Consider the following 23,580-nt stretch of genomic DNA (forward strand, 5'->3'; position numbering starts at 1 on the left):
ACAGAAAATGGACTGTGTGCTTTGACTCTGGTAGAAACAGTTTTGAAACATTACAGAAAAACAGACAGGTGGTTTCATGCAATGTGAGTTAAACTATGACTGATCAGTAATTTGTGTCATTGTACCTTTATTTGATGTATCATGTCTCTCTCTTAATCAGCTGTAAATGATCGTCACATTATAAAAATGAAAAGTGTATGATATGAACATTACTCAAAGGTAATCTAGATATTAGTTCTACTCCTTTGTGCAATTGCTGTGTATTATCGTGTAGCACTAAAACATTTTTTAATGGCTTCAGATTAAAAAATGTTGAATTATTCTAATTTTTCAGAGAAATAAATCAATAAGTATAATGTCTTTTAATTTTTTTGTGTGTTGAGCAATACCATGTACATAAATGTTACACTGTTAGTGATAGATCATTTGCAGATTTGACCCATTTTGATTTCCAGCTTGATAAATTTGGATAAAAAATGTTCCTGTAAATAAAAGAGCTAAGTGGTCTGTACAGTACAATTGCTTGATTTTATTTGAGGTCCATTTTGTTAAAAATAGACTGTAAAAATCTTTTTTTAATGGCATTAAACTCATTTAAACTTGAATGTTGGTGTATTGTCACATTGTGTTGAATTCAGTCTTTCAGAGTAAACCTTGAAAATCTGTCGTTCTGTTTGATTCCTGCTACAAATTCTCAATGGGATAACTGCATCTCTTCAGGAGTTACACTTCACGATACTTTTTTTAATGGGCAATAAATCTGTGTCCACAGGCATGGATGATACCAGCGGTACACCTTAGGGAGCACATCCATTTGCTGTGACCATCAGTGACAGGGGGACTTTTGTTCACTTCCATTACTCTTATCTGATCAGGGTGAGGCGCCCACTCCAGAGACATCACACTCACAAGGGCTGGCTGCTGCTGCACTGATCTGGATCATTGGCAAACTAAGAGAAACGTTAGCATGTTGACACCACCTCACACCTCCATGATGATGTAACTTATCATGAGACACTAAAATTAATCATAATGAAAAATGCTTTGTTAGCTGCTTATCCATTAACAAGTAGAACATTTACCAACGAGTCAGTGTTAAATGACTTTAATCTAAGATGTATTTGGGAAAATTATCTTTCCCTGTTACTTCAAGGAAAAAAGTCCATCTTTCATAAGTTTTTCAAAATGAAATAAGTATGAAATAACAACAAAGCCTAGCACAATGACAATTCACAGTCACAGCAAAAGTCTGTTTGTTGCTTTTTTCTGAACGACTGGAGGCTGGAAAGATCAGACATACACTACTACTACTGCTGTCTATCAATTCAACAAATGTGATTTAAATAAAATGACCCAACCTGACTCTTATCATAGCTCATTCAACTCATTTAGGGAAATAAATATCATGAAGAAAAGCATTGAAGAGATTATTAAAAATAACGTCTTTTAGCCAGCCAAGCCCCATGAAAGGGTTTAATTGTCTCGGTTGGTCACTAGGGATCGACGAGTACCGATAAAAGTTATAGGTAACAGGCTGATACTCAAAGCAAAAAATCTTATGTCAAGTTAGTCCTCCTCACCAGTAGCTGGCGCTACACTGCCACAGTTTGCTACAATGGCAAATGCGTGTCAGGTCCTGTACAGTAGCCACAGTTACATGAGGAGTTTTTCGTCTTTTCAAATGGAATCTTTCTGAATGACTTTTCTGAAAACAATAGTTTTCATGGAAAGGAATATTCCAATCTCTGGTCTACATGCTCCGCTGTAATCAAACAGAATAGTCAATGAGGCATGCGCAGAAAAACGTTAACATCACGAGATTTATCAAAGCTGGAGGACGACAGTTTGTTTATCATGGTGTTGCAATACCCCGTATTGCAAGTTTGTCGTCCGTCCAGTCTTGAAATTATGTTCATTTCTTTCAAAGTTTGGATCAAAAACAAACTTTCTGCAGCAGTCCAGTGCTGACGGCTCGCCGCCATTTTTAAAGCTGCGGAACATCTCTAGTTGCGTCTGCATCTGCCAATATTCCACCCCTGTGAAACCGATTAAATGTCCATTCGGATTGGCACTTTTCTTTCGGAATGAGGTGTATACAAAGGTTGAATTCTTTCTGTTTAAGCAAATAAACCAAATGCAAGCGGAATATTTGGGTCCATGTAAACGTGGATAGTGTGAATTAACTGGGAGCGTTAAAAGTTAATCTGTTTTATTTTGCACTTGAGTTCATTTTAAGAAATAACTACAATTCTGAGGGTTCTTAGTATTATTTCATATTTTGTTAACTTATCAAAAACAAAACTCAGAGAGTTGTTGGTGTTTCATTTGGACTTAATGTCAGAGTGACTGTGCTGTCTTTGTTCAAAATGATCTGTCACTATGAACTGAAATTTGATGTATCAAAAGTTCTAGTAGTATCACTTGTACTGGTTTGGTCTGAAAAAAGTGGACTCAAACATGCCTTCTAGTCACAGTATAGAATAAAAACAACATACAACCTCAAACTGTTTTCTTAACTACCAAAATGTTTTACAATTTTAACCAAGGTTTGATGAAAGAAGTGCGGGTGCTTATTTCTGCCCACATGGACAGTTTCTGTTATTTGCAGACTAAAAACATGGACGCTTTCACTGTGACTGAAGGCACCATAGTAAGGGCAGAGAACAAAAAAGGATCAGGAGTTTTACAGTCCGCTCAAAGCAGAGATGCTGTCTCACAACTTTCTGTGATGATCTTCTGTGAAAATGCAGTTAAAACGTTTATACTGATTTTCAGATCTGTCTTTTATCAGAGCATCTTCAGAAAACTGTGGGGTTAGTGGGTAAGAAGTTCACCTTAACTTATGTACAAAAGCATCAGATCAGTGTGGATCTTAATAACGAGTGCATCAGACTGCTGAAAAATTGTTTAATGGGTTAATGCAGGCATTCTTGCAGACAATAACTTCATTTTTTGCTTCCAAAACAAACACGCTGAATGACAAGTAATACCATGTAAAAATGATTACTACTTCTCTTTTAATTTACAAAACCATCTGAAGTGTTGGTCACACCACACTAAATACGAGACAGACTAAATAACATGACAACCCCCCAGTTGAACACAGATAACATTGCCAGTGGAAAAGATGCTCAGCATCCTACAAATATCCAAGCATGTGAAAGGAAGTTTTTGCACGTACTCAATTCATTTTCATTCTGCACAGATCTGTCAGATAATTGCAGAAAATAAATTGTTTAACACGAAATTGGTACTTGGACACTCTCTGTGACAATAACATGGCCATGCATTAGTCTCTTCTCCACTTTTGTTAACCACAATATTACTGAGAATATATAATATTTGAAACTTGGCAATACTAAAAGACAGGAGTTAAAATTGCATCTATAACGGTCCACAGATGTATGATCCGGAATATGTCATTCAAATGGGAGACTAAATACTTCCATAACTTTCCAATGTTGTAGATATTAGGGCAGAAGTATTGACACTTTTCCACCTAACGTTTTATAACGATTGACACTGGGTCTGATTCATAATGGCAGAATACAATTTCCCCCCAAATATGCAATAGAACAGTCTCTTGTACACCGGTCTTTTGAAGATAGTTGCTATAAACTGTCTTTACATAGAAATGGTGCCATCAATATGGGGCATACTCATCTTTTAAAAAGTGTAAAGAACTGACCTTGCACTGAAAGTGTTCATGCTTTTAATGTCTAGTCACAAAATGGGCTAAACATTACAAATATATAATATTTCCCATTGAGTTAAACCTTTGTTACGTTCCTAAAGAACTCCATATCAAAACAATTCATGGGAACTAGTGCAACCTGGAGGTGGCCTGGTCTTTGTGACAAGGCAGGCACAGAGTAAAATAGACAAAGTACTCTAGAGCAGCTCCAGAGCAATGGCAGATATATTAAGGCCATTTTTAAAATACAGGGAAAAACAGTAGCAGACAGCTTGACTTGCTACCCATGCTGAAAAAAATTCAGTTAGGGCAGGGCAGCAAAGCAAGCAAGCAATACCACTTTTACCATTCATTTCCCAATCCACTGATGTCTGTCGACCACGTGCCAGCCTCCCCACATACCTGGCCAGAAAGCTCCACTCCTCTTCTTCTTTATTCAAGTGTGTTCAGTTTTGGTTGAAATAAAGAATGGTACCCTCACTAGTCCTTTGTAAACCCATGCTTCATACCTCCAGTGAATTCCTGGGGCACACTCAAGCAGTCAGGACTGTTTTAGACGTTTCCTGGGAAGACCAAAGGGTGGGCACTGCGCTGAAGCCAGGGCACGGAAAGCTTCAGCTACCAAATGAGGATGGGACTGGATCATTGACTTCCAGCCTGCAGTTTCCATTATGTCTGTAGCATGACTGTAAGCATAGTCAAAATGAAGTTACACTCGAGACATGAGAACGTGCACATTAAAAAACAATAAACATAAATGAGAATGTAATGACAAAGCAGAGAAGGGGGACTTGATTTGCCAATTGCACAATACATTTGAAAAGGTCCATTACTGCTGTCTGTCCACAGCTTCAAATTGTTATAGAGTACCAGCTCATTCACATTTTCACTATGAATACACAAAGAAGATTAAATATTTCAAGGTGCCCATGGATAAAGCACTAAATCATTGGAGGGTAACTTTCCGTAGTGGCCACTCCCTGTTTTAAAATTCTACAAATACTTCACTCCCAGGTTTCATCCAAATATGAGTCTATTAATAACTTGGATACAAAGATACAGGGCTTAAAACTGGAAAGGCAAATAGCACTCTGTCTGCCTGAGCTAAAACAATGAATTCTAATGCATCAGGTTGGGGGAAGAGATAGCAGTGTGTTATTAATCTTGTGTCACACATATCAGCTAATTACATACTTGCTATTCCAGTTCTTTCCATCTTTACAGCCCAGCTGTCTCAGGACACTGCACCTATGGCAAGGAGATAAAAAGGTAAGCATTCAGGGCTGGTAAACAGAAATGGCAGCTGGAATTTATCACCAGGGTTTTTTTTTTTTTGCGATACTTGCCTGTTGATAAAATCTATGGCTTGTGCTTTGAGCTGCTCAGCACTGTGCAAGTCTGCTAGGATGAGGGTGTCTGCCACATTCTCCACTGAAAGGCTGTTGCAAAGTGCCTCTTCACACATGACCTTTAAACGCTCAAGAGCGTACTGGTGGGGGTTGAAAGTAAAAAAAAACAAGCAAACAATAAAACAGCTGTTACAACTTGCTGATGCTCTGGTTTAAGGTTTTCTCTCATCTATTCTAATGTTTTTATAAAGATTTAATGAGAACAACTACATCACAAATAAGAAACAACAACCTAAGCCCAACGAGTAAGAACCAGCAATTTGTAAAACAATTTAACATAGAAAAAATACTTAGAAATCATCAGGGATTGTTGTGGATGGAATATCAGGTTGTCAATTACAATAATTACGTCAATAATTAAAGTACATTTTTAATCTGTAGTTTCAAACCAGTGAGAGAAAAAATTCCGAAAATAAAAAAACACATTGTTCCAGAGGTGAGGCCAGTCAGTAGTACACAATGGTATGATCCACTGAGTCACACAGAAACCAACATAAAAACATGGGATGCATCTGACATGCCGTCAACCACACATAATTATAGAGAGGACAAACTTCAGAATTTGAAATGAAAACCAATCAATCAACAGCCCAGGCCATGCTTCTCCACACTGCTGTGCCTCCTAGGATCTGGGAAACCAAGCAGCTCCTGATTCACACACCTGAGCATCAAGCTGTAGCTCAGCTCTACAGAGTAAACTGTAATGGTGAAGTAGACTTCATGAGATAGCTCCCTAATGAAGTAATACTCCATAGAGTCACAACTTAATTATAAATATGATCTTAGAAGAAGCAATTTAGGCTGTAAGACATGAACAGCCCATGACACCAGAGAAAATCCTGTGAGACAGTACTGATACATAATGTTAAGATATAAATCAACAGAAATATAAAATAAATTACAGACAGAGATACACCAACATTACAGCTTTAAAAGATCTGAGACAATTGTTTCTTTCTTCGGTACTTACTTTATCTGCAGCTGCCAGCAAGTTGTCTGCCATCTTCTCTAAGTTAGGGGCCTTTCCGGTGTATATGAAGCCCATCATTTCCTTAAAGACTTCAGGGTCTACGTCACTGATGTCAACACGGTTCTGAAAGAGAAGACAAGAGATTCTTGATTTTTAACAACGTATACAACATGTAAAAATACAGAGGCACGTTATGGACCAGAGGCAGATTTTAACAACTTAATTTTCTTACCTTTTTACTCTCTTCCATTTCGTGTTCAAACATTGCATTAAAGACCGGTGACCTTGCTGTTGGGAAAAAATAATTGGAATTATACGAACACTTTGAATATTATGGCCATACTTGGCATGGAAGCAGAAGTTATTAAAAAAAAGAAAAAACATCAGTAACATACAATCACCGGCCACTTTATTAGGCACACATCTCCAACTGCTCGTTAATGCAAATTTCTAATCAGCCAATCACATGGCAGCAACTCAATGCATTTTGGCATGTAGACATGGTCAACACAATGTGCTGCAGTTCAAACCAAGCATCAGAATGGGGAAAAAAGGTGATTTTAGTGACTTTGAACACGGCATGGTTGTTGATGCCAGACGGGCTGGTCTGAGTATTTCAGAAACTGCTGATCTACTGGGATTTTAACCAACAACCATCTCTAGAGTTTACAGAGAACAGTTCGAAAAAGAGAAAATATTCAGTGAGCGGCAGTTCGGTGGGCAAAAATGCCTTGTTGGTAAGGATGGTTACCTTTCATATTTGAAACGATACAGTACCAAATGCTCGGTACCTGGCAATCTGTAATGGTACTCAACAGTACCAATTTTCGGTACTTTTTTTGTGTTCATGTGTTAAAAAATATCGATTTGTTTAATAATAAAATAAAATAAAAATTCAATTTAACAAATGTATTCTTCAATATATAACCTTGCAATGCTGTGTTCATGTCCAGCATGGAAAATCACCTACTCTTCCACTCCCTCACAGTCACAATGAATCATTTAGGTACCTAAACATGGTACCTTTTGTTTTTATGTGAATCAGTACCCGGTACTTTTGACAGAATTCAGTCGGTACCTAAAAAAGTACCTAATTCGGTACCAATCCCTACTTGTTGGAAGCCAGAGGTCAGAGTAGAATGGTCAGACTGGTTGGAGCCGATAGAAAGGCAACAGTGACTCAAATAACCACTAGTTACAACCAAGGTATGGAGAAGGGCTAAATATCACGTGCTCTTTCGCGCACGGTGAAGTTCTGCTAGGAGAAATGTGAACCCGACACCCCATCATGAAAATTAGATAAATAACATAAGGCTATTTAGTCTGTTGGATTAAAAAAACGAGGTATAGACCTGGTTTGTGAGAGAGCTAACTCTAAATCACTTCTGCTGTGATCTGTCGCTACATGGAAGATAACAATTAACTTCATTTCCAGGGGGGCGGGCCACCCCCTCCTATATAATGGTAGGGGAAACACTGGACAAGCTGAGGAGGTTGGACAACTTCCCTATCTTATAGATCCTTTAGTCGTTTGGGTCAAGGAGAAGCAGAGGATAAAAACCCACTGCACTGCTGGGCAGCTAAAATCAAGCTGGGACTACAAAGCCTTTGGTGCTTGAGGCGTTCCACTAGCTAGCCACTCTAAAGAGAAGCTACGGGTGTGTTTTGCTGAAGCCATTTTGGTGCTTATATCCTAGTTTCTGCAAGCCAAAACTGCAGGACCAGGTTAGTCTTACCTGCAAGAATGGATTTGTGTGCTTTGAACTCCTGGCCTCCCACATAGAGACTGCAGTCTGTGAAGCGTGAACACTCCCACAGGTTTCCCAGGTCATCAGAAAGTTGACACTCTGGTACTTTAAGCATGTTCATGTTGGACTGGCCAGAAATGTTCACAGAGTCCTGGACAACGCTTACCTGAAAATAAGAAGCACCAGTAAGACAGAAAAGTTAAAGTAGTTTGACCACGACTGAACATCTTAACTGCAAAGATGCCTCAAAGAGAAGTTACACTCAAATTTTTTAAATTATCATCTCAAGGCTAAGGAATCTTCAGTGAGAAGAATTTTGTTTGCAAAAGCGCAAGCATCTCAAAACCAAAAATATTTGTCTTTGCTTTAATAAACTGTCTCTCTGGGGCTGTTATGAAGCAAGTGAATTTAGTGACACTTCACTTATAGCAGTACTTAATAAGTCAGTTTTTCAACGCGCTTAATGCAATGCAAAAAGACTCCCTGATAGGACTGGGCAATTAATCCCAAAATATTTCAAACTAGCATTTAGAGCTTCTAACCAACGTAAAACTGCTATGTCCATTATTTTGATATTCCACTCCTTGTAATTCTCTCTCTGCTAACACACCAACCCCTCAAAATACATTCCTGGCTGTGCAGTTACACGACGGGCAGCCAGGTGTCGCAAAGCTTGAAGGCTGCCTGCAAACCAGCAGAGAAGAAGAGAAGAAGCCATGCGACACTGTCCCTTTCAGTCTGCTACACACAGTTCATTTACTATGAGCTTAGTCAGACCAAAAACAGACTGAGCATAGCTGGATTTATACAATGAAATAATGCCATTGCCATTGGACTGTGGTTAGATTTGGCAGGACGTCTCTACATAGAAGCGTCAGCGTCTTTTTGGGTCCAAGCTCCAAAGGAATTCAGTGTCAGTTATTTGGATACAAATTCAGTGTCAGTTATTTGGATACACTTTGGCTACAATGAGGATGACGTCAACCAAAAAGTAGTGAAGAACCTTTTTCATAAGGTGAATGTTTTTTCTATATCAACACCACAGTATAAAAAATATTTATTTTGTTTGATAGAAATAAAGGTTTTCTATTTTTTTTCCCCTTTTTTCAGATAAATGTGGGTTTTTTTCACGAGACATTTGTATTCTAGCTGATTTGTGTTTTTAATTTCATTGTTTCAAATATAACCCCTAATTGTTCATCTGTGCATGTTCATTTCAGTTACTTGTTTTAAAACTGTACAAATATTTAAAGAATAAACCGAGCTGAGAAAGGATAATTGTGCATGAACCACAATCAAGGTAAAAGGTTCAATCAAGTGTGATTTTTGTTTCTTTCATCATCACCCAGCCCTACTCCCTGATGTATTTTCAAAGACTGTAAGTTGATAGAAGCAACAATTAAAGCAGAAGTATGGAGATTACCTCACAAAACAGGGTGAGCTTGTCATCAGGTAAGAGTCCGTTGGCCTCATCAAGAAGAAAGTCTCGTCTTATAAATTTTTTGAAGCCCCAGTCTTTGCCTTGGACAAATCTATATGCTCTTTGGCTTTCTGTTCAGAGGATGGGAAGTGTTAGTCTTAATAATTACCTCATTTTAGTTGAAGGTAAGAAAAATACTTAAAGTGGAGGAATAAAACAGACAAAGAAAAATACGCTGAAAAAAAAAATGTGGCACTTGTAACCAGCACGTCTAAATTAAAGACTTACGTTAGCCTATCAAACACACAACACAATGCTAGTTATCCTTTTATGGAAGCCACATTTGTATTCTTATTTGGTTTAATGAAATTAAATTGGACAAAAAATTGGACAGTAAAATATATATACAGTAAAATATCAGTTTTTTGGTTCAACGTTGAAAACGCTGGTACTCACCCATTGCTTTTGTCTCCTCTCTTTTTGCATTCAACAAAGAAAACTTGAATTTTGCTCTGACTTCACTTTTTGGACAGCTAACAAGGAGTAAATACAATGACAAGTAATCTTTGCTTTCATCATCAAGTCCCTTTGGATTAACTCGCAGACACCTGAAAGGTAATCAGATAACAATGGACCAGTTAGATCACAAACTACTGTTGAGTCCCACCTTTTTACATAGGAAAACAAGATTATGAATTCATAAGAAAATGAAACAATCAATACATTAAAAATAAATAAATAATTATCCAAAGCTGTTTGGTACAGTCACAAATGCCAAGTCTGTAACTAAAGGCTGTAACTACACTGCAGAGACCCTGCATGCCAATGAATTGCAGTGATTGGTTTAGCTGGGGTACAAACCATTTCATCTTGTCATTAGGGCCAGAGGAGAAGGTTGAGCTCTTCAGTACCTCCCCCATTTCCTCTCTGCAAAAGCTAAAATTGTTTATGGTCCACATGTAGGAAAACTTCACAACTTTGACCTTGGAAAATGAGAGAAAAGCACAAATTCTCATCACTGCTGTTCATCACATTTGTATACAATATTACAAAACAGTTAAATTTTTATAATACATCACAAAAATGTAACAGTAGTAGAAATTAAGAAAAATGGATAGTGTCACAATAAGAAAATGATTCTGTCCAAAGCCTCCTCCTTGGGGCTAACAGGAGTAAAAACAACTCTACTTTCCCATCACAGCTGACATCCGTCCTCTCATGGTACATATGATTTCTGTTACAGACTTTACAGTGTCACCTGGTGTGATGGGTTTGTGACATGATTTCTACATTAAATCACAATAGCAAGGTACCAAGCAGACAGAAATAAATTACCTTTCACAAGTCTTCCAATTAAATTTATATAATTTAAATAAAGAAATAATCAGAGTGTTTCTTTTACTTAGAGATATGGCCTCTGTCCCCCTGTGTTCTGCATTATTTCCAATGGGTTTAACACAGACTATGCTGTGCTAATACAGCACAGTAAAGGAAAGTTGACAGCATAATTTTGAAGGACAAATAATACTCTTCTTTATTCTTGACCTTTTTTAAGAAACAAAATGACTTTGGATTCAATCTGTTGCGCTGAACTAAACAAATGTGATTTGCATCAAATTGTTCTTTGGTTCAATTTGTGCTTCAATTTAAATTAGTGCTGCACGATTTGGGGAAAAGGTGCTATTGGCGATTAGGTGGACAATATTGCGATTGCGATTGTGCTTGCGATTTAATAAAAAAAGTTGTGTCATGTGTCTACAGACTTGCTTGGTTATCATGGAGAAAAATCCAGAAAAAAGCAGAGATGGATTACTGAGGATTTCATATATCCAAACTTACTGTATACAAACAACAATGTACAGTACTGTTTTGTTTGTATTCAAAATAGCACATTTATGCCACTTTTGCGTTGCATGTTTTGAAAATTACATCTTTTTGCTGTGTCATTCAATCGGTAACCAAAATAACACCAAATAACAGAGGCAGAGTTTCTTTTTGCCTTGAGCGCCTCACTTACTTCTTTGTGCTCCAACTTGTCTGATTAAACTGCCGTACCAGGGGGGCAGGTAGTCACATGACCAGATGAAACAGTGACTGATTAGTCTCTCATGCTCGCTCTCTTACTCAGTCACACACATACACACACACACACAGACACACAGACACACACACACACACACACACACACACACACACACACACACACACACACACACACACACACACACACACAAACACGCTTATTTTTTTACATTTTTAAAAAATAATTGCACAATCGCACCTCTTTTGCGATTACGTAATTGCATGTGCTGACACTGCGATTGCGATAATCGTGCAGCACTAATTGGAACAAAGCCATCAAGGGTTAAATCAGAGCAGATCATTTTGAGAGGGACAGATGAACTATCTGTTTAATTTGGTCACCTTCTTGAAGAACAGACCTGAATGGGAGTAGTAATGAACTGACCTGTGTGTAACACCAGCTCTCTGCCACAGGTCCACTTGACATCTCCCCAGGAGGAGGAGGGGTGGGAACCCGGGACATCACCAACTCTGGGGTACCAATCACTCTTCTCCCTAAAATGCTGCTTGACAAAAACAGATATAAGCAATCAAGAGAACGATCATACTGAGTGGCTGAATAAGGCTAGATACTGTTTTGTATTTATTTCAATTCTCTTCTGACTGGAGTCAAGTTGCATAGAGTTGCACATGAAGTAGTATTGTCGGGATATCAAAGTTATGATTTGAAACGATACCCGCTCAAATTATCTCAATACCAATACTTAAACAATACCACGGCAAAACCTTAACATCAGAAAATGAACAGAATATGCAGCTTGAAGGGAGGGCTGCCTTAAAGTGATACTCCGGGATGGAACAAGTTGGGTCCTATCACAAGGATTAGGTCAGAAATTACCCCTACAGCAGTGATTTTGTGCAGCAGAAGCAAAGAGCACTCACACCAAACACCCCCTCCCTGCTCCTCTGCTGGTTTCCTCTGCACTCAGACGGGGCCATATTTTACTTGACCAAAAATACAAATAAACAGACTCCACCGAAAAAATCTGATATCAGTCTGCATTCACGCTTTATTTAGAGAATTTTCAGCGCGTTACTTTCACACAAAAACACTGCTAAATAAGGCTCTAGTTCTCATCGTGTCTCTTCGTCCTGGCAGACTACCTGCGTTTATATCTGGCACGCCGCGCGCAGACTGATACACTAAGCGGCGAGCGCCTCGTAGCGGAGGTAGCGCCGTTTACGACACGATGAGAACTAGAGCCTTATTTAGCGGTGTTTTTGTGCAGTGCAGTGTGCAGTGCAAAACATGTGGAGTTAAACTGGCATACCACAGAAGTACAAGTTCAATGCTCAACCACATGTGGTTTAAGACACTCGTTGAACTCTATGCATCCAAGAACAGCCCAGAAGTGACAGTGTTCTGCCTGAGACAGACAGACATCGACCAGCATCCTCCCAATTTACAAGCGCTGAGGCACTTGACACTTTGTTCGGTAATGATTACTGCACAGTCGGCACAGAAGCCAATAACGAGTTGGATCAGTACTTCAAGGAGCCATGCATCCCATATTTTTGTTTACAGTTAGAAAATAATAATTGCTACGATTCGAATATTTGTTCATTCAAAACCACAAATATTGGAGTACAAGGATTACCGTAAATTCTCATCCCTAGTATCTAACAGTTTCTCTACAGACAAGTGAAGGGGGGCTGATCACCCACTTGATGAATGCCAGGTGCAGACAGACAGAGGATGGCCAGCAGCCAAAGAGGGGGACAACACCTGAAGAGCCAATGAGAAGGCGACTCAACCTACATTCCTTAAAGCAGTGTTTCCCAACCCTGGTCCTGAAGGACCCCCTGCCCTGCATGTTTTTTATGTTCCTGACTTCAACACACCTGATTCAAATGATCAGCTCATCATCAAGCTCTGCTCGAGCCTGATAACGAGCCATTCATTTGAATCAGGTGTGCTGGAGTGGGGTAACATCTGTTGGGCGCCCTATGGCTGTTAGTGTGAAGGCTCCAAGCTGGCCTTTTGAATCGGCACTTCCAATATGGCCCTGATGATCAACTCCATTCTCCATTTATACTCTGCATCAGGAACAGACAGTGACATAGTGGAGGCTACATCCATATTTTAGACATTACATGGAAATAACATATGTAAAAGAGGAGTATTAAGCTGCAAAGAAAGAAGAATGTGAAATGCTAACATATTTGAAGAGGGTGAAATTAACCCTTTTTTGAGTCAACAGTGAGACATGACTGCAGTTTGTTTACAGGCTTTAACACTTTTAAACAGGATACAACATTAGCTGCTAGCCAATGGCTAAACTTAACAGCAGCTACATCAGTACTTTGTGCTTACCCTCAATTAAAACATTTTCCATTTACTACTGTATGAATAATGAGGGTGTTGGTGCTTTTTTCTTTACATGACTGCATATTTTGCTAGGAGACATTTCTCTCTCTCATGCTCAGGTAAGATGGGCACATTTTTTAAACCCCTTAGTTAAAACAATTTCAAATGTGCTGGTTTGCTTTAATTTGGCACACAATGATTGATTTCAAATCTCTTATTCACTGCTGGGCTGATGACTCTATTGGAAGAACACCAGACAAAAAAAAATAGACATCCCTGGTTTCACGCTCTCTCACACAGTTATCAAAGCTTAGTCAGTGTACATGATCAGATATTGCTGGCTCAGTCTGAAGAGGCACCTGACAGCAGCTGGATCGTCCTCAACCTTTGGTTAGATCCAACTGTATAATGTGAAGTCATGCTAATAATAATAATAATGCTAGCCATGCTAACCCAGCAACAGAGGGAATACCAGGGGGCAGAGTAGCATCATGCTATTCACAGACATGGCTAACGGAGCTAACATCAGACACCAACACCATGTTGGAGGAGCTTCACCTGCTGTGAGCAGACAGGATCCAGGAGACAGAGATGGAGCATGACTGAAGAAGCTCAGTCCTGGACCCTGTGGAGGTGGATGCTGGCTGACTGGACAATTGTGGACAAGCTGTCAGCATCTATTTTCTTGTGGACCTTTTTGCACTTTCTATACACTTTCTTACTTATATTTTCTGATTGCTGCTGTGACTTCAATTTCATTGTACTTGTTACAATGACAAAGTTCTATTCTATTATGTTCTACGGGTGTAACAGTACACAAAAATAATGGTTTGGTACGTACCTTGGTTTTAGGGTTACGGTTCAGTACATTTTCGGTACAGTATGGAACAACGCAAAACCATTTGCTTGTTTGGCATGTTTATTAAACCAAAAACTTGCCATTACACAGCGAGGGGGGAGGCTCTTCAAGCTCCGGTTGGTCGTTAGCAGCAGCCATGATGCACAATTCAGACACAAGCTCCTGTGGCTACGGAAGCTCTTTGATATTCATCTTCTGATTGGCTCACCGTGAGACGTCACGTCCACTCACATGAATACTACGTGAGTGGATACTATGTGAATACTTCACACGAGTACTCTCGTGAATATTAAAGAACCATGTGCAGCGGCTAACGTAACCTTACTGTTCTCGTTCAAATACAGAACTGTACCAAACTGAACGGCCTTACGGAGCGGTTCGGTACGGATACATGTACCATTACACCCCTATTATGTTTTATTGTATTCTATTCTATTCTTAAAACTTTACGTTTAATAGTTAACAATCCAGCTAACCCATAAAATAAGATGTGATCTCACCATATGGACAGATTGTCAGTGTCCCACAATCATGACTGACATCCAGCACCCCCTGCCCCCCTGGCATCACAACTAAAAAGTTCTTTTGATGTTCAACCACTGTGTTAAAGTTGAACAATTTAATTTTTGAACTTCAGAGAGCAATCACGTATTCAGTGCAACTATCTACAACTATATACAGTGAACTATGTTTTAATACATGTGGTCATGGTTAAAGGCTTATGTCATTCACCGCTGTGTGACTGTTGTGTGAATCAGAGCAGTTGTAAATCACTAGTGTAGCATAAAGCCAGGATGTCTTGCCGACAATAAGATGACTTCTATAGTCAGACATATTACCATCAAATATTAGGCTTCAAAACTCACGTAACCTATAGATAAGAGGAGTCTAGTCTGTACATGGAGTTCGGTGACAACTATTTGGCCTTAATCTACAAACTTGTGGTCACAAAACAGAAAACTGGGGGCATATATAATCTTATGTAGGGCTAAAACAATTCGCTGTGAATTGGAGCACCAGCAGAGCAGCAGGGAGTGAAACGAGCCAATCAGCGAAGAGATTTACGTTCCCATTTCTGAAAACATTAACATGACTATTTGTACTGCATGGTTGCCCTATGGTCACTTTATACATCTTACATGCAACAACTTGTAATACTTGTTGTATAAATATATTTGATATATGGCCCAGCTCTACAGCTGTCTGCGTGCTTGTACTCGTGCATGAAGTAAACTGTGCCCAAGCCCACCTCTCTGAAGCCCGCAAAAGCATGGAAGTGACCGGCTGCGGTCACACTGGCCATTCGAAACGTGCTTTAGGGCTGAAGCCTGCTTGAGCACGGCACCGTTTGCCAGTGTGACTGCGTCCCAAGTTGTTGTTCGCAGTGTTGGACAGACCACTTATTAGCAGCTTTGACCTTGTTTTCTAACGTTTATTTGCTTATTGGGACTTGCTTTGGTCTCTGTATGATCCCATCTAATTCTCTTTCAGCTCACCATAACCACGCGTTTAGTTTTGTTTCTCTACATGCGCCATTTTCACTTCCCTCATGCAAATTCGGCCCCTCCTCCTCCCCCCTGAGTGTTGCCAGTGAGGCAGTGCAGTGTGAGCATGAATGAGCTCCATTGGATAAATGTACTCACTTTAAAAAAAGTTAAGGAGAGTTTTGACACTAATTTGTGACTTAAATCCTGAAAAACTGTTAAAAAAAAGTGAGCACAGAAGACTCCCTTCATCACGTTTTCAGGCACTAAACACCAGGAGCTGTCAGTCTGTCCAAGCCAGAGATGCAGAGCCTTCGTCAGCGCGCAGTGCCGTCAGGGCACTGAGATATTTCATCATCAATATTCCTCATGTATGAACTTAGTGATCTTTTCCCATAAACGTATCCAATAACACAGCACCTCATGCTGTGAACTGAAGTTACAGATGAGCATTTATCGCCAGTTATTTCATTTCACAATACAACAACAACAATAAAAACAAATAATGCGACGTGTCAACTGTTCAAATTTGCGTTGATGAATTGTTACAGTTGATGCAGTCAATTACATCGATTAATCGCTGCAGCCGTAATGCAGAGACACTGAGCGGAGGGGAGGGCTATCCAATGGGCAGGAGAGGCAATAACGACAACCTGAAATAAAGTGAATACTGACTGGGGATGTGTACCGAATTAGCTACTTTTATAGGTACCGACAGAATTTTGTCAAAAGTACCGGGTATCAATTCATGTAAAACCAAAAGGTACCATGTTTAGGTACCTAAATGCATCTTTGTGACTGTGAGGGAGTGGAAGAGTAGGCATTTTCCATGCTGGACATGAACCCAGCATTGCAAGGTTATATATTGAAGAATACATTTGTTAAATTGAATTTTTTTTATAGTTCATTATTAAACAAATTGATATTTTTTAGGACACAAACACAAAAAAAGTGCCGAAACTTGGTACCGTTGAGTACCGGTACCAGTTGCCAGGTACCGGGCATCGGTACCGTATCGTTTCAAATGTGAAAGGTACCCATCCCTAATACTGACATAATGATTTCTCTGACTGTTGAGTTGCATAAGTTCATGGTATTTGTGCTCCAATGTGCAAGAGTAACTTTTGGAAGGACTCTAGCTAGTTAGTTTTATCATGTACATAAAACACTTCATACTAACAAGTACTTCTTACAACTCAACTTAAAAGTACAAAAACACCCAAATGACAAACTCATTACAGTGTCTCCCCTACCCATTATATAGTTGAGTTATCATTTTCTATGTAGCACCAGATCACAGCAGAAGTACTTTAGAGTTACCTCTCTTATAAATCAGGTCTATACCTTGTTTTTTAATTTTACACACTAAATATGTCAAGTAGAGCTGGCCGATATATTAAATATACTCGATGTATCGGAAGTTGTTGCACGTGAGATGTATAAAATGACTATATTGCAACCACCAAGTACAAATAGTCACGTTAATGTTTTCAGATGTCGAAACGTAAATCTCTTGGGTGTTTGGCTCGTTTCACTCTCTGCTGCTCATCTGGTTCTCCTCTCACAGCGAGCACTGCACTCCCTGGGCCCATCCAGAAAAACTATCTAGAGCGTTTTGTATTAGAAGAGGAGGAAAAAAAGTTGCTTGCAGGTTTTGGGTTCTTGTTCTTGGGGCTTGTTTTCTAAAGTTAAGTGCCGTTCAGACACAGCACTCGGCTGTGCACTGCTTGATGCATGATGGCAGAGAGGACGTTTGTTTGGTGTTATTTTACAGCTGAATACCAAAATACTGTAAGCTGCAACAAAAAAGTTTCGGTGGCAACATCACAAGTTTATACAAACGTGTAAAAACAAACCATAAAAGGAAACTGCAAAGTAAACAGTGAGAGGAGGTAAAGCTAATACAATAAAACCAGACCCCAGGCATACAAACACCAGTCACTGGCAAGATGAGTCTTTTCAGCATGACCAACAATATCCAGACTCATGTTATTTTCAAAGTGTAATATAATATAATATAATATAATATAATATAATATAATATAATATAATATAATATAATATAATATAATATAATAAAAAAAATAATATAATAAAAAATATAATATAATATAATATAATAATCAGCCTTTTGAATAAATCTGAATGAATTATTCAACTAGAACTGGGAATATGTAACTACATAAAGTCTGGTGCTGTAAAATAAAAGGTTTGCTTAACTTTTTCTGATTGAGATTTTCCCCTTTTTCCTTGCAAATTTAAAAATACAACTGAAAGGTCTGCTGGAAACATTATACTGATATCATTTTAAGCATTAAAGGGCTGGACTCAACGTTGATAGAGTGATTTAGAAGAGGAATCAGAAAATCAAGATATATATTGTGTATCTTGATACAGTCTAAAGATATATTGTATTTTGGCCAGGTTGTGCAGCCCTAGTGTCAAGTCAAACTACAAGTTTAATGAGAGGTTTAAAATGACTTAGGGAAAAATAGCTTTTAAAATTAGCTTAAATAAAGTAGGAATAAATGATAAAGTAGATTATTTATGTATTGTGTTTTACTTTGGTAAGTTTCAATCAAATAAAAATGATCATTTGCAGTTATGCAGATAAATAAACAAGTAAATGAGGACTTTGAATCTTAATGATCACCTGATGTTAGCTAGAGAAGATAGCAAGCATCTAAAATAATAAACTGGTAAATGATCAGCATCTTTCACTGCTTAAAAGAGCAGATTTCCTTCTAGTATGGTTCTGGCCTACTTTAGCATTACGCACCTGAAGCAGGTGAGGGATTTGTGTCAAAACTAAAAAAGCGAAGCCGTGTAGACACCATAAAACTGCAGAAACAAAAGAGGCGGCCGGTAAGAATCTTGACCTTTTAAACAAACGTAGTTTGGTAGATGTTGCCCAGACAATGCTGGCATGGGTGCACGCAGGGCCTGCACTCTGCACGTGCACCTGCGTCCTTTTGTTCTCTTTATTTAGCCGCGTTTCCACCAAGCAGACCAGTTCAGTTCGTCTTGGTACAGCTCACATCTTGTGGCGTTTCCACTGACTTATCACGGGACAGATCCCCCAAATATGGACGCAATACAGTGTACCCAGCTAATAAATCCAATGAGGAAGAAAAATACAACACGGTAAACAAAGAGCTGACGCACGGTAAGTGACAGTTCTTTTGACCAATCAACAGTCTGTAGTGATTCTAGCGAGATAAAGCAAGAGATCGGATCAGTTTGGTCTGGCAAACCTAGGGAAGGGTGCCAAAAAGTGGGTCGGCTCGTCTTGGTTGTTTGGGGATCTGTCCCAAGATTTGTCAGTGGAAACGCCTTAAAATGCATGCTGTGCCAAGACGAACTGAACTGAACCACTTGGTGGAGACGGGGGGGCTTTTGTGAAGATGCAACACTTTCTCTCCGGTGCTCCCGTCTCCTGCTGCCGAAAACATCACCGCTCCCCTACGGCTGTAAACCTAAGGGCAACACTGCCTTAAATGTGTGTATGTTTTTTGCACATACGAGACAGCGGGAGATGAAGCAACTAACAGCACACTTAGTACACCGGTTCAGATCATCTCGCATTTAGCGGCGTTTCCACTGACTTATCACGGGACAGATCCCCAAATAACCGAGACAAGCCGTCCCACTTTTTGGGACCCTTCCGTATGGGTGCCAGACTGAACTGATCTGCTCTTGGAAGGTGGAGCTACACACTGCAGACCATTGATTGGTCAAAAGAATCGTCACTTACCCCGACAGCGGCTGCATTTCTCCTGGCGGCACACAGACTTCTCTGAAACAAAGCTTGATTGCACTTTGTATCAAAGAGCCACATGCCAATCACAGAGAGAATGAAATGCTGCATGTCTTCTTTCTATGCTCTTTGTTTAATGTATCGCATTTTTCCTCTTCGTTGGATTTATTAGCAGGGTAAACTGTGTCACGCTGCCACGGTGTCACACTATTATTTAACAGCTGCAGTATCCGGCCGACACACCGCCGACCATGAGAGGGCACAGTTTTGCTGAGGAAACGCAAACAGGATCAGGCTTAACTGTACCAAACCGTACTGAACCGAACCAGACTGCTTGGTGGAAACGCAGCTTCTGTGTGTGTGTGAGTGTGTCTGGTAAAAAAACTCATGAAAATAACTTTAACCTCAACTGTCCACATGCAACATGTTTTCTTTTACTGGGATAGGAGATTTGTCTGCTTCGTTTGCAAAAAGTAGTGCTATAATGTTACATGTTCCATGGATTTTGATTGATACAAATATTACTCATATCACTAATGTGATAGAGAAAGACATCTGTATGTCTGTCATTGAAAAATAAAATTAGCAAATTGTTCTGTTGCAGCATAAATTTGCCTTAAAACGTGTTATGGTCAACTGATTACCACTGTGTTCCCCACAATTTGACCCAACTGTTTTAACACAATTTTTACTTTTCACAGAGCACTAACAAAGAGCTCAGAGTTGGTCCTGATCAGCAGGACCTCAGAAAAGTCTTTGCCAGAGCCTATATGCAATGGGCAAGACTACAGATTAGAGTTTTCTGGCCCTTGCAAAACCTTGCAGAAGCTATTACCTTTATCTAAAAATAAAAAAAGGTAAAAGTAAAAACGTTTTCATACACTTATGCAGGGATCTTACATCACCTCTTGATGGTTGAAACAACAATGATTCCTTTTTTCTAAGTTATCACAGGATCCCTCATGGCCCCATCTTCATTTTCCACTCTGGAAGGAAAAAAAACACAAAGCTTTGAAAATTAAACCTGTTCAACTCTAAGAACGAGTGAGAAAAGCTTTCAACATCCAAGTGCTTGGAAATAAAGCTTCACGTCTTGCAGATAGACTTTGACTGTCATATTTAGACCCAAGTTTAAACTGCAACGTTGTTAGCTGACATGTAAGACGGGATGTGCTTTCTTCAGACACACAGAGAATTATGTTGTCTATGTAAATAAAAAGATACTTTACAGTAGTTGAAAGTTAATTGATTCTAACTTTGGCTTGCTATACAGCTTACCTATGCCTCTTTGGTATTGTAGTTGTGAGTTTTAATGACTTCGTAGTCTGTTATTATTATGAAAAAAGCCTCTCGAAATCGTTAAAGTGCAACACTTAACACTTAATGTTAGCGTTATTTGAGGTTAGCTAAAGTGATGTACACTAAATTGCACTCTTGTGTTAACCCAAACGAACTCGCCGTCTTTCTAAAACCGTACTACTCCAATCAAAGACGAAAACTTAAGCGTGCATCATTAAGATTGCGCATATATTTCAATGCAGTTCTGAATGCGTATACAGCTAACTCATGCTAACATTTGTTTTCACTAGCCACAATAGTGTCAACTACGGGCTTAGACGGCAAATACAGCCAACACATATCAGTTAGCTTAACACTCATGGTGTTAAATACGTTCACCTACTATTAAATTTATAAGTCTATCTTACAACAGCCACAACCCCAATCTAATGCATTAAAATGGCTTAGCATACCTAAAATTGGATATGTAATATCATGTCCAATGCCTGTATTACTCTGTTCAAAACAAAGGGCCTCAAATGATCCATGTTACAGGATGCTAACAATGCTAGCGCTTTGGTACAATCTGCCACCGGTAGAACAACAGTGGCTAACAAGCGGCTAACAAGGCTAATCTCAGCAGTTACAGCCTACAAAAGTTCAAGAAGATATGTTAAAATCATACCTTTCAATTTAATATTTCCATATATACGGGATAACGTATATAGCTTTATGTCACAGTCGCTCCTTTTACCCTCCGTCACTGCAAACAATTTTCACTCAATCTCTTTCTCAAGGTTTCTTTGTCTATGTATATATGTGCTAGCTTACATCTGGCTAGCAGGTTGGTAGCTTGACAGGCTAAAATGATGGTCCAATGCGCATGCGTGATATTTGGATACCACCCAGCTCTTTCTCATTCCAGCAACTGAACCGTAGTACATCTGCTGCCAATATGAAAGACCTGCAATCAAGAGTAGGATTCCTCGTGCACTATATTTTAAGTGAAAGAGACATCGTGATGACATTTTCAGTTTGATTATATCTTATAAGATCCTAACAACAACTGTATATGTGGATGTCCCCTTATTTTATGCCCATCATATTAGAAGCAATAATAAAGGACAGGTTTGGTATAAAGAAGCCCCCAAGATAGATCAAACCCTTACTGCTGTCCAATCCCAGTGCCATCACACTGTTTCCTTCTTAAGCTTATAGACCAGCCAACACTAAGCTGCAAAGGGGTACATTCTTCTCTGAAACAACAGTCTACAGCTTCCCGTGGTCTTTAATAACCAATTCCATTTCAGATTAGTGGACACCTCTCTGTAAAATCAGTTGTAATTATAAACTCTCTTCCAATCAGGCAACAATCATGAACAACATAAGGTGAAGTTTGTATATTATTGCACCACACAGCAATGAAAGACACTGAAATGCCTTTAATGCAGTCTTGGATTTGTAGAGTATGTTGTAAACAGCAGTGAAATGTCATATTTTGAAATTGCAGCCAACATCAGATATGTTTAATATCACAGTGATGATACAGTGAGTCATTTTGAAGAAGAAGGGATTAATGATAAGATCATAGTTGGAGAGATTTAGGTATACTTATCAGGAATTTACATCGGTTTAATTTAAGGTCAGAGAAAAAAAGCCTCCCTTGTATGTGTCCACAAACAAGACAGACCAACAATTCAGAAATGGGAACAGTACAGAAAGATTATATAATTGCATTTATCACAAAAAAGTTATTAATAGTTTGGCTGAGAATCATGTGGAGAAAAACAGAAAGGTTATTGACAGTCACTTTTTTATTTTTGGTGTACTCTTATTCTACTTCAAAGCAAACAGTGCTGAATACTCATTGGGCCTTTTTTGTTGAACTTAATGTATTCACCATGTAAAAATAACCCACTTAATTTCTCCAGAAGTGGGTGTGACAGTGTCCTTCTTTAACAGAAAAAAAAAAAGAAAAAAAACTGTCATTGTGTGAGTTTCATATCCCATACAATTCCTGACAAGTGTCTTTTGAAATGATAAAAGTTAACAAAAGAACTTATGAGCTTGAAAAAAAGGTTGCAGCCCTTAAAATGAGTCTCACTTACCTTATTAGAACATGGCCATACAGATGTCAAGATTCATATTGAAAATTACATTAGCCACATACTTTTTGGCACTTGAACATTATATCATAATACTTGACAAAAGAGAGATAAAAAATCCCAAACTGTCCGATTCATATCCATGATTACTTTAATGAAATTTATGGTAATACGCAAATATTGAGGAGATAAATATAGAAATAGCTCTTATCAACATTATCAACAGTGGTTATGAATGAAGTTAATTTTCCTATTAGTTACCTAAGAAAATGATATCAAGCAATGGCCCTCTTTAACTCAAACCATAAGTAATGCATGACATTGTACAGTAAAAACCCTTTTGCTTTTCAGTTTGACACCAAATACTACTAATACTATTATTATTATTATTATTATTATTATTATTATTATTATTATTATTATTATTGTCATAGAGAATGGGGGATGACATAGTCAGAATCAAACC

General features: G+C 38.8%; 1 protein-coding gene across 2 annotated transcripts; it reads right to left on the bottom strand.

The window, feature by feature from the left end:
- Positions 1-2,896: 2,896 nt before the first annotated feature.
- On the bottom strand, positions 2,897-21,919 carry spopla (speckle type BTB/POZ protein like a). 2 transcript variants are annotated; one of them, XM_074695551.1, is made up of 12 exons: positions 21,695-21,919; positions 20,632-20,717; positions 11,709-11,826; positions 10,103-10,224; positions 9,698-9,849; positions 9,245-9,372; positions 7,810-7,987; positions 6,306-6,361; positions 6,074-6,196; positions 5,041-5,183; positions 4,889-4,942; positions 2,897-4,380 (listed from the first exon to the last, which is right to left on the bottom strand). In XM_074695551.1, the coding sequence occupies exons 3-12, from the start codon at positions 11,784-11,786 to the stop codon at positions 4,236-4,238; spliced, it is 1,179 nt and encodes a 392-aa protein (XP_074551652.1). In that variant the 5' UTR covers positions 11,787-11,826; positions 20,632-20,717; positions 21,695-21,919; the 3' UTR covers positions 2,897-4,235. The 2 variants fall into 2 exon arrangements, with proteins under 2 accessions (XP_074551652.1, XP_074551651.1); XM_074695550.1 differs by having other exon boundaries at positions 20,637-20,717; positions 21,695-21,917.
- Positions 21,920-23,580: the final 1,661 nt, after the last annotated feature.

The sequence above is a fragment of the Halichoeres trimaculatus genome, unplaced genomic scaffold, assembly GCF_033239565.1.
Source record: "Halichoeres trimaculatus isolate MK-OKI-2021-1 unplaced genomic scaffold, fHalTri1.1 fHalTri1_scaffold_19, whole genome shotgun sequence".
NCBI lineage: Eukaryota > Metazoa > Chordata > Actinopteri > Labriformes > Labridae > Halichoeres > Halichoeres trimaculatus.

What these genes read in the sequence shown, in the direction of transcription:
- spopla (XM_074695551.1), bottom strand. Translation starts at nt 11,786, where the DNA reads ATGTCCCGGGTTCCCACCCCTCCTCCTCCTGGGGAGATGTCAAGTGGA. An exon ending in AGAGCTGGTGTTACACACAG is followed by an intron (nt 10,225 to 11,708) that starts GTCAGTTCATTA and finishes TCATTTTCCAAG; the next exon opens with GTCAAAGTTGTGAAGTTTTC. An exon ending in GGAAAGAACTGGAATAGCAA is followed by an intron (nt 4,381 to 4,888) that starts GTATGTAATTAG and finishes CTATGCTTACAG; the next exon opens with TCATGCTACAGACATAATGG.